The 12,321-nt window shown below is 38.1% G+C and overlaps 1 protein-coding gene across 1 annotated transcript; it reads right to left on the reverse strand.

Annotated features, from left to right (window-relative positions):
• Positions 1-4,170: 4,170 nt before the first annotated feature.
• On the reverse strand, positions 4,171-12,078 carry cbln4 (cerebellin 4 precursor). The gene is made up of 3 exons (XM_072366925.1): positions 11,145-12,078; positions 9,706-9,822; positions 4,171-5,507 (listed from the first exon to the last, which is right to left on the reverse strand). The coding sequence occupies exons 1-3, from the start codon at positions 11,409-11,411 to the stop codon at positions 5,310-5,312; spliced, it is 582 nt and encodes a 193-aa protein (XP_072223026.1). The 5' UTR covers positions 11,412-12,078; the 3' UTR covers positions 4,171-5,309.
• Between the last annotated feature and the right edge of the window lie 243 nt (positions 12,079-12,321).

Here is a 12,321-nt window from a genome sequence, read left to right on the forward strand (position 1 = left end):
ATCAGGAACTTTGATTATCCAATGGAGCACCATTAAAACTATCATCATAAATTGGAGAGAATATGGCACCATAATAAAAGCTATGTAGAGAAGATCATCCATCAAAACTCACTGACATGCAAAGAGGGCATTATCCAGAGAGGCAACAAAGAGACCAAAGGTAATCCTGAAGGTGCTGGAAAATTCCACAGAAGAGACTGGTGTATCTGTCCATAAGCACACTATGAGTTGTACACTCCACAGAGTTGGGCTTTGATGGAAGAGTGGCCAGAAAAAAAGACATTTACAGAAAAAAATATAATAAAGCAAGTTTAGAGTTCACCAAAAGGCATCTAGGAGACTCCCAAACAGGTCCTCTGGTCAGATGAGTCTGAAATTGAACTCAGCCAACTTAAAAGAGCTGGAGCAGTTTGCTTTGAAGTATGGGCAAACAATCCTGTGGCTCTACAAAGCACTGGCTTTGGGGGCATGAATAGTTATTCATGCTCAAGTTTTCTAGGGATTTTTATATGTAAATATATATACATTAACTTATGTTGTGTTATTTCTTGTTTGCTTTACAGTGACAAATATTTTTACATCCTCAAGGTTGTTGGCATATTATGTAAATAACCCAAATATCCCTTTTTTTTCCAGGTTGTAAGGCAAAAAAATTGGAACAATGCAAATTGAGAGGGAATACTCTATATTTGAATTGTGGAAACAAGTGCTGCCATCAGGATGATGTCTTTTCCTGGGAGGAATATGGTTGTTTCAGCAGGACAATACCAGGCCTCATTCTAGAAAAAAATAAAAAACCTCATGGCTTCATAGACACAGAGTTGAATAGAGTAGACTTTATTGTCATTGCACACCAGGGTACAACAAAATTGTAGGTGCTCCAAAAAAGCTTGTGCACTGAATGAAAAATAGATAAATAAAAAGAGTAAGGTATAAAATAGTTATGCAGCTTGATTATTGATTATGGCCTGGCTACCCCTCCATCATCTGCCGTGGGTTGTTGTCCATCAGATAGCCCTCCATCTTCCTCCTATACGTTCTTTCCTACATTTCTATACATTCCTTCCTTTGCCTGTTGGATGTCTCTCCTCAGGTTGGCCCTGGCAGTGCTGTACAGAGAGCTGTACCTCATCCTGAAGGCTGAGTCACTAGTCATCCAGGGTTTCCTATATGGAAAAACCCAGATGCATTTGTTGACTGTCACATTTTCCACACTTTATGTAAAAAAAAAGAACAGTCTCTGTGTTTGCCTCGAGGTCCTGATGTTCAAAGATGTCCCACTCTGTGTAGGCAAAGCAGTGCTGTAGCTGAAGGAGAGCATTTTCAGGCCAGGTCTTGATGATTTGTGTGCTTGGGTTTATTTTGTCTTCTCAGGAGATGTAGGCCGGTAAGAGGAGAGAGTAATAGTCTGATTGTTGAAGGTGAGAGAGGAGTGTCCCTCTATAAGCATGCTTGATATTTGAAAAAAAAAAATGATCAAGTGTCTCATTCCCGTGGTAGGACACTTGACATGCTGGTGGAATTTGGGGAGTACAGTTTGTAAGCATGCTTTGTTGAAATCCCCACAATTGTGTGGACGCCGTCAGGATGGGCAGTCCAGATCTGTTTCCATTTGAAAAGTATAGAGCATCATGAAGTGGTGAGTCAGACAACAATCACGGACTGTTCAGCTGCTGAAATTTTGTATTAGGCATGAACAGACAAATAAAAATTAAACAAATTAAACAATTAGTACCCACAGTTTTCAAACAATGCCTCTCAAATATCTGTGTAAATCTGTGACATCAGATTTTGAAATAAAAAAGTGATTGAATTTCTAGCACTGAATATTTATGCATTGAAATTATGTATCTGAATGTTTTTTAACGTTAAAATATTCAATTGCACAAAATTCATCCGCAAATAATTCAATGTTAGAATATTCCACCGCAAAAAATTCAACCTCAAAAGATTCAAACGCAAAAAATTCCGCCTCAGAAAATTCAACTTCAAAAGATTCAACTGCAAAAAATTCAACCGCAACATCCAGGAACCCAAGGAAGAGCAAATGATTCTGGATTCAAGATCGGGAGCGTGCGTCATGCAAAAGGAGCGAGCACCAGTCACCCCAATACAACTTTGGCTTGTCATGGTGACCGGCTTTTAGCCATGTCCAATTATAATGGGGCTTTGGTGAGTGTTTTAACTCTTCTTTATGCCATCAGTGTGGTTTGTGTCTGTAAGATTCAGTAATACACAGCTGACATTTGTACATTGACTGTATTGGACATGAACTAAGCGGAAGTTAAACGAGATGACTTTTTTTTTTTTTTTCAAGCTCTCGTACAATGTCATATATTATATAGTATCATAAAAAAAACACCAAAAACACAAACATATTAGATGTATACACAAATTATTTTTAAAATTTAAAAAATGTGCATTTCAGAAACTTTCCTAACCTTTCTGGAAATGGGGTTTGTACATCACTGTCAGCAATTAGAGAAATCTAATGGTAGCTTTAATTTAGGTACTAAGATCTATGGAAACTGCACACTGCAGTCTCCATAGATCTATGAGATCGAGATTCATCAGTTCCATAGCTTTTGAAAAATCACTAGATGAATACATTTTTTTTTAAAAACACATTTTTATTTCTCATTTAATGCCAGAGTTCTTAAATACACTAATACATACAACAATGTTTAACAAAAAACATTTACTAATCAAGTTAAAACTCTGAAATCCATGGATTCACATTTTGTTAGTATATAAATAAAAAAGTGAATTGTAAAAATAATCAACTACTGAAGCTGTAAGCATTTTAGCAGCACTACCCACCTCCAACAGGCATTGTGACTCCACCAGTGATAGCAAACACAAATGTAAATTAAACTTGGGTTAGGGTTAGGGTCACAATCTTGTGGTGTAAAACTCAGTTGGGTTTCTTGTGCAGCTGTTGTACGATGTGTGACATTGTAAATTGTCTGGAGGCTTGTCGAGTTGATCATTATTTCATTCCCACCTTTACCTGAAAGCCCATTTCTGTTAATTGTTCCCTCTCTAGTTCCATATATTAAAGTACTAAGGACAACTTGGTAAGTGATTAAAAAATATTTGAATTTGTGTAAACAAATCTGATGTGTAGAAAGTGTCAAGCTGAAGAGTGGATGAATTATTGTCTTTTGGTAAAATTATATGTAAATAGGGTTTCCAAGGTTGACTTGAAAAATGCAGCTGCGCCAGCAGTTCTCAATGCAGTAAGAGGAGAAACACTGGACATGAAGAGTTGACCGTCAAATACTGTGACTACTGAGCTGAAGATCAACAAATAAGAAGTTTATTAATTCCCCAGAAAAGTAATGCAACTTGAAATTCTGTGTTTCACCAATACAATAAGAAGAAACATTTATATGGATCTATCTGTTAAGGTGCAAATTTGGAAACATCACGTGTTTTCCTCAAATATCAACTTTTGAATGAAAAAATCTAAACTGACACTGTAGCAGCTACAGCTTCTGTAACACTGTCCGTGGCAATGTTGAGGCACTCACAGTAAAGCTTATGTGGTTAATGTTCAACCTAGACACAAAACCGTGTTATTTCCATGTATATGTCATAATTCATTTATCTGGCCCCCAGGAGGCAGCATAAACCTTAAATATACCTTAAATAGAGCACTGCCATTGACTGCTAAATCAACCCAGAAGTTGAGAATGTGAGCTTGTTAGCACACACTTACCTTAATAATGACTAATGCTTCAGAGCAACAGCCAAAATGTTTGTGCTTCTGATGCTACATCAGAACATTGGCTACCACTGGATATCCAAATTATTATGGATCATGGATATCTGAGCTAAGAATCCTTGTTCAGGTGTGAAAAAGGTTTTAAGGTTGACAAAGAGTTGCATCGTCCTCAGAACTTAGACAATGGTTTGAGGATTGTATTTCAGTAATGCAACTAAAGTCTACCAAAGGTGGAGGTCCATTCTCATCAAAGTAAAAAAGGACTACAATCGGACACCAAGCTTCCCTCTGCATACTGATTTTGCAGATATCTGATTAAAAATGTTACTTTTTCTGATAAGGTAAAATGACTGCTAGTTTATCAAAAACAAAATATTAGGGTCAGCAGTGAGTCATGATAAATAGCAGAATATATTGATATATGATAACAACAAAAAAAAATGTACACACACAAAACAGTCTTTTCCATGTCTTTTTCTCATTTTTTGCCTCTTTAGATGAAACCAGGTTCACACCACAAGATTTCAAGCTTGATTTTCACATTGCTGACAAATAATCAAGGTGGCAGACAGATATGAGATAAATCTGTGGTTTGTTCAGTGATCACTAAAACCACGTGTGATAGCTTAAAAGACGTTCTTTTTTTAGGCTTACTGCTAGTCTCCAATCAAATATATATGCTACATATTTTGGAGAAATTGGAAGGGGAGCAGTTGGTGAGTGAGCTGTATTTGAGGAACCATGGCCAGAGAGACTGAAAGTGACAGGGTCGAAGATCGAAGACCCAGAAGATCCATCCATCCATCCATTTTCTATACCCACTTAATCCAAATAGGCTGGAACCTATTCCAGCTGTCACTGAGTGAGAGGCAGGGTACACCTTAGAGAGGTGGTGATACTCCAGAGGCTATTTATAAAATATTGTAACATCACTTGTCTGCGTTACAGCTGGAACTGTTCCATAAAGATCAGTCAGACTAGTCATTGTAGTGCATGACCCCCTGTTACCAAACACTCATGTAAAGTGAACCTGCTTCAGACTTCAAAACTTCCAATCACAAGATCAGCTTGTTGTGCAATGTAAACAATACAACAACCTAACAACATTCAAAATCATATACCAACTCCTACAGTCCGTATTTAGCAATGTGTGTACTTTGATGATGACAAGTTCCACAGATATCTCAGACTTACAGTTTGCACACAAAAAGAGGTAATTGAATGCAAAAGTTGTCAACAAAAAAAAAATGTATTCTAAGCATATTTCAACAAGTCAGAGTGTGAAGGGTACTTTTGGGATGTGTTGGTGTTCCTCTCTGGGGCTGCTTGAGTGACAGGAACATATGGTAGCGATAGGGTACATTTCAAGTCTCTTTCATCTGGACAGGGACTCTGCACCCGCACAATGTGAACAGTATCTGAAGTCTTACTTCCTCTCAATGTTTTTATCCATTTCCTTCTTTCTTTTTCTTCTCTCAGCCAGTGGGCAAAATCCAACAAATGCAGCAGCAATGTTTTGATTATACTGTGACAACACATTATGAAGAAGTCAGTAAGATTACTCTTTAGCTTTTTTTCTATTTTACAGAGGGAACACAAGAAAGCCAGAGAATGTTGAGTACTGCCATCCACCAACTAGATTTCCCTTCTCCAGCTTGAGGTAGACTTTGTCCTCTTTCTCAAGGTAAAGAAGAACTCCATTGGTGGCAGCCTCACGAGTGACATCTTTGTCACCTGCAAAGGCGGAGATGACTGGTTTCCCATTCAGCATCAAGTTCACCTGGATTATCCAAAAAATGGTAAAAGTTACTGTGAGTGTGGAAATAGATCGTCAAATATGTTTAAGTATAGATTATCACATTTTCAAGAACTTCCCTAGACCTCATGCACCAACAAAATTGTGTAAAACTCACCCTGCATCCACTAATGAGAGTTAAGTGTATAAAAACAAAAAAAAAAAAAAAAAAAATTGGTGATTTCAGGTTGGGAATTGTTTTATATTTCATCATTTATTTTTATTATGGTATGTTTTAGGCAAGTTGCAGATACTACCACTTTTATACAACAAGACATAAAGAAAGAAACATTTTAAGTTTCTAATCACTAAGTGTTGTAAATTGTAGTGTCCCTGAAACCGATCTGAAAATGCAGTCTTTTTATCACCCAAGCAGAAACAATGAAAAGTTGTGTAGTAACACTCATTTCTAAAAGTAACCAAAGACTTTAGCCTCCTCATAAGTCAACATTTCTTTAGCTGATAAAATCTTTCCCCCAAAATCTACTTGAGATGAGTCCTTTGACATAAACCTAAAGAGCCTAAATTACATTATAATCAGAAACAAACTATCTTAAAATTAATAGTTCTCTGGTTGGTATAAGAGTGAGGCTTGCTGGTTACAGCCATACAGAAAAATGGACAAATTGTCACGGACTGTATTGGACTTGAAACAATCTGAAAATCTGGCAGCTGTAGTGCAGGATAATACCAAGTAATGCATTGCACATTATCCTGTGTGTCTAAAATTTGACATGTGATAGGTCTTCGTTTTAAAAAAGTATTCTTAAACCTCAAAGCTTTTTGTGAAAAACTTAGGGCTATCCACAAAAACCTTTATTTCTCAGTCATTAAAGAAACTCTGAATATAAAATAAAAACCATTGGATAGGTTAAACCCTCAGATCCTGTATTAGATTTGAAAGGTGAAAGTATGCTACTGTCACAGTGGATTCTGGGTTGGAACATGCTGGTCTTTTGGATCAGCACATCACAGCCCAAAGGTACATTTGTGATTCTAATGTGTTGTTGAATGTGACATCATATAGTGGAGTGCTTTAGATAATGGGATTAGCCATTTTTCTGTTTGTTTGTTAGCAAGACAAACTTACCTACCTAATACTGTGCCAAATTTCATGAGATTTGGTAAAGAATTGAACCATGTGCCTCTCAAGAATATCTTAAAAATTGGTATAAATTTAGTTAAAACTGCTAAGTAGAACACTGGCCACGGCAGAGGCTGCACTCTTGTTTGCATTTGTTTGAGGTCTGACTAGAAAAGTTCTGAGAAAAAAAGTAGCCCTTTGACGGACTGGTGACCTGTCCAAGGTGTACCCCTCCTCTCGCCCGATGACTGGGATAGGCTTCAGCCCCCCCACGACCCGACCGACGGATTAAGCGGGTATAGAAAACGGATAAATGACCAAAAAAGTAAGTACCCATTTTCTGGCAAGCATGTCCTCTGAAAGGGCTAACTGACACATCTCACATCAACCATAAGAAAATGTATTAACTTGTCAAACTGACCTAGGTTTGTCTATGCTTGATTAAACAGGCTAGATGTAACTTAAAGGGGAACTCCGGTATTTTTAAACCTAGAGCTTATTTCTGGCATGAAATATGTTTATCTGCTCACCGAGAACACTTTGGCAAAAGTCGGCGTCCTTGAGGTCAACAACTCAAACTACTGTCCAGCATGTAACAGTGTAGCAGCTGTTAGTCTGATAATCCCATGTGTCTTTGAGAAAGGTTTGTAGAACTACACTGACCAGGTGTTGACGCTCAGCTCTCCATGGTCAACGTGGTTCTTCAAGCAATCAATTTATACAGCGCAACTCTGATAAGTCCTGTTCTCTTAAAAATCAGTCTCACTTTTGAAAATCAGTCCTTGACTGTTGTACAAAGTGTTGTATCCAGAGAAGATGCATTAGTAGGACAACAACATGGTTAGCCAGCTAAATGTTAAGACACATAGCTGGAAGCTTTTCTACTGTTGTAATGTTGCATTTGCTGATACAGGATTGTATGAAACATCTCCAAACCTGGGCAAAATTATTTTATTTAATTGGGCTGTAAAGACGACCTGTCCAGGGTGTACCCCACCTTTCGCCCGATGACTGCTGGGATACGCTCCAGCACCCCCCCCCCCCCCCCCCCCCCCCCCCCCCCCCCCCGCGACCCGACTGACGGATTGACGGTATAGAAAATGGATGGGCTGTAAAGACCTTTGGTCAACTTAGTCACTTTTAAATGCGCTCGACAAATAAAAATTTTACCTTTACTTTGACCTTAGGCCTATGCACAGTACAATCCCCTATTTATTCATTTTACGTGTTTTCTGTTGTTTTAACTTTTACACTGTTCACTGTGTTAAGTCCAGTCACTGCCCTGTTATTTCCCGCCTCCTTTTTGAAACATCTTTCAGTGGCTATATATATTCACCAAAGCCTCATGTTTAACTTTACAAACTTAAAAACATGGCTATATTAAGGAAATAAAATACTTGGTTAAGGCAAGGGCAAACAACATCATTTCCTTTAAATATGCAACTCCCATCACGTGCAGTTCCTTGAAAATTGTCATGTCATGAGGTGCCAGACACCGGGCTCCTCTAGCTGATGAATGTACAGTACTGTGCAAAAATCTTGAGCTACCTATCATTTTCATATATATATTGCCAGGAAAATGGGAAAACGTTGCAGCAATGTACTAAAACATTTATCGCCATCAAGGGAAATACAGCGTATAGTCCAAAAATATGTATGAATATGTATGAGTATGTAAACAAGCTTGAAAGTCAATATTTGGTATGAGCACATTTATTCTTCAACACAGCCTGAACCCTCTTAGACAAGCTTTCTTGTAATTTCTTTAAGTAGTCTTCAGGAATAGTTCCTCCAGGCTTCTTGAAAGACATTCCAAAGCTTTTCTTTGGATGTTGGCTGCCTCTTGTTCTGTTCTCTGTCAAGATGATCCCACACTGCTTTAATAATGTTGAGGTCTGGCCTCTCAGGAGGATTTGATCTGTTGTCACTGATTTTCAGTCTAAGTTATTGTGTAATTTGGTATACCTCAGCCTTTTTCCCCCTGTATCTCTTCTTGTCCCCTAATGTCCTGCTCTATCTTTTGTTAGAGCACATTTTTCAGTTACAATAAATTATCTTATTAAAAATGTGAAGGAGTAAGCCTGCCTGAGCTATCTCTACTATTCAATTAAGGTATGCAAAGCTAAAAGTTTGTACATAATTTACTATTACTTTTTTGATACTTTCATAATGATGCATTATCTCAACATTATCTTGACAATAATTTTATTTAAAAAAAAAACAGATTGTTATTAAACTTGCCTCAATGAAATAATAAAAACGGCAGGTAATATTTTTCCTATGTTTTGTTTTTTTCTCAGTGGGGCCATTAAATGTTAAAGAATGGCTTCTTGACAGCCTCCCTTCCATGGATATCATTTCTTATGAGGTTTCAGTCAGTTAGATGGATCAGCTGAAAGGTCCTGTGTCTTCGTTGGATTTTTTCCAGTTTCTTAAGGACATCACTTTCAGACACTGTTCATTCAGTTTTTTTAGCTCTGCCACATCTTCTTTTGTCCTTCACTTGTCCAAATTTCTTTTCCTTTGTAATACCACATCGCAAAACATGCTGAGCTATGATAAGTTTTCAGCAAATGGATGCATAAGTATTATAGACATTGTCTGTTATTTGGGTTCCTATAAACATAAAATAGCAAAAATGTTTCCCAGGAACTGGTCTTACTTTTTCAATCCCAACCAAAGAAACTACACCTCAAGAAGAAAGAAAAACTCCACAATTCAGTACTTCATAGTTGTCAGTGTTCTCAGCAATTACTTTCAAACCTGTATGATATCTTTAGAAGCTAATGCTTTGTTTTGCGTAACATGGACTTTGACAGTTGAAATGAGTGTCAGGGTATACCCTTTAAAGTTTTGTTCTTATTTAAGTTTTTAATAGAAATTTAAATTATGCCAGTACTTTTACATCATTTGAGAAATTTGGGTTAGATTTCAAAGAAATGTATTGGAGTTTTGAATGTATTGAATTGCCACACCAATACTTTCAATTATATTCAGTAGAGATGTTCAGTCTTAATCCAAGAAAAGTATGGTTAAACTCGGTCAACAGTACAGGTATGTAAAATGAATAACAAATTATTGATATTAATGAATACATACCTGTATGGTTTGGCTCTGATACACTTTAATCACATGGAAGTTAAAACTGTAGACTCCTTTTCTTGGGGACAAAAATACTGATTCAAATGTGAAGTAATTTCCAATATTTACAAGAACCTGTGAGATGAAACAAAGACAAAAAAAAAACATTGAGACAAAAGTGTTTATATATTCAGTGGCTCAATAAAGGCTTTGATTTCAAAGGGGATTTGGGATTAAATATTGAAATATGAAGTCAGCTGTGCACAATTCATTCCTGTGACTACCAGACTCTCCTCTGGATCAGACTCAAACTGAGTGTGACACATTTCACAAATCATTTGAGTTCTCAATGGACTACCCAAAAAACCCAGAACCAAATTTTTAGATATGGTGTTTTTTGGACAAATTACATGGTTGGCAAAAAAGATGATTTCTTTCTCCTTTTATTTTCTTTTTCTTTTGTTTACCTATGTATTACACTGACATGGCTGAGCCTGAAAGGAATCACACACTATCTTCATGGTACTTCCACCACTAACACATGCAGAATAACTTAATGATAATTATGGACTTGATAAATAAATAAATTGTCTTGCTTTTGCATGCTAAAAAGTATCTAACCTGAATATGTCAGTCAGCATATTCAGCATAGCACTTACCACAGCCTCAGGGCGTCACTAAAAGGTTTTCAGCACACTGCAGTCACTTTAGAGCGACAGTATGTAGAATAAAATGGAAAGTAAACTCTTTGGAGTGTAATGGATGAGGGGGAAAAAGCCTATTTTTGCTACCTGCAATCTCACACACTTGAATTGCACCTGTTCAAACCCACTGTCGATTCACTTTTGACAAATGTTTTCATAGCAACAGCCTTTTCAATCCTCACACCAATCAGATCACTTGCAAGGGATCAAGATGGTGCCATTCAAAGGAGAAGGCAGAAGATCAATTGAGTGCTGTACATAAAACGTGGGGGCAACGACACCCGACTCTGCCCACCGATGTATGACTAATCAGATTCTTACTGTTTGTGGTGTTATTTAATTTGTTTGGGCGTCTGTGCGCGTACAGCAGGGTGAGCGCGTGCATGGTGGTGGGATCGTTTGAGGAAAAAACGATGAATACGTGTGCAGACGCTGCAGGATGCCCGCCCTCGAGATGATCTAGTCACTTTCGGACCTGTATGCGTGAAATGTGCGCGCATGAACAGAATACACATGCCAACTACAGGCAATGTCAAACTAAACTCTCGGGAGTAAAGCCACTTACAACTACAACGATATTTTAAGGTTAAGGTTAAACTGAGCCACAAAATGAAGGTTTCTTACAAAAAAGGTCAAGGGAGTAAAACTGGATTGAAAATATCAGCTGAAACGTGGGGAAGATTAATTAAAAGTGACATTAAAAGGTTTATTTAAACACTTTTTGAAATGAGTAATCATAAAAATGGTTTTAACCTGATCGAAGTAGATTATTCTTGTTTTGTTGCTCATCTCTGACGGCTCATGGTTGTTGCTCCGAACAGCAGAGAACGCCACCTTGGAGTTAGCGGCGCGCACTGAGATGCCGAGCGGTGAGGATGAAGCTCTCCAGTCCGTGGCTGGATTGGAATCGCACACCACGAGGCATTTACCCTCAAGGACGATCGGTTCCGTGTCGTTCTGAGCTCTCACGACCTCGTAGACCACAGTCCAGCTGAGCATCAAGAAGAGTGAGTTCACCATGGCGTTCTTTTTGTTCCAGCTGTGGCAGCTTCGATTCGAAAAGAGACACCGTCTCCTGCTCAGCACAAGTTTCCGAGTCCCTCCACTGGTCTCCCCTGCCGCAGACGCGTCTGACGCTGTAAAATGTTCTTATTGGTTCTAGAGATGAGCCATATCCGAGAGAAACAACAGCTAGAAAAAATCTTATTAAGTCTAAATCTTCATGTGCGGACAAACAAGAAACACAGAAATCACCGGCAGTAGTTAATACTTGTCATTTTCAGGTGTAATTTACATAGAATTTGTAGAAGAGACACAAGTAGATCACACAAGTGTGGAAGTGGAAGAAGGGAACCAGTCCATAAATCGTCCATAGCCTTCACTCCCACTCCACATAACGCGTCTGATAGCAGCTGTTCCCGCAGTGATGTGCTGGGTGTGCGCGCTCAGACATCCACTTTACGCACGCACGTATGACATAAATACAATTACCTACTTCTGAATAAATTTACCAAAACCTAGACTACATTCTGTTACATCAAAAATACCAGCCAACCATACTATGATTTCGTTAACTGACAGTGTTAATTGTACCATACAAATGTTCACTATATCCATAGTCAAGTCTCTTTTGGAAAACCCAGACATAAAGCCGGGACAGAAATATTCCCTAATGCTTATCTGAGGTTGCCCTAGTTTAAGAGACTCTGTAGTATCAATAGTTATATAACTGAGTCTGCCTTCCAGCAAGAGTTTCACCCAGAGAACTTGTCCACTATTCTGGTGACTCATCATAATCTCCCTGCTCAGGTGGGCTGAAAACTGTTGGTCTACATTTGACTTATAGGGTTGTGATGTATCACAGAAGTCAAAGCGGGGCTCCTTTATATGACATCTTGCTGGCATTATAGCATCCAATGCAGTCTTTTAT

The sequence above is a fragment of the Leuresthes tenuis genome, unplaced genomic scaffold (assembly GCF_036924035.1).
Source record: "Leuresthes tenuis unplaced genomic scaffold, fLeuTen1.0.hap1 SCAF_16, whole genome shotgun sequence".
Lineage (NCBI taxonomy): Eukaryota > Metazoa > Chordata > Actinopteri > Atheriniformes > Atherinopsidae > Leuresthes > Leuresthes tenuis.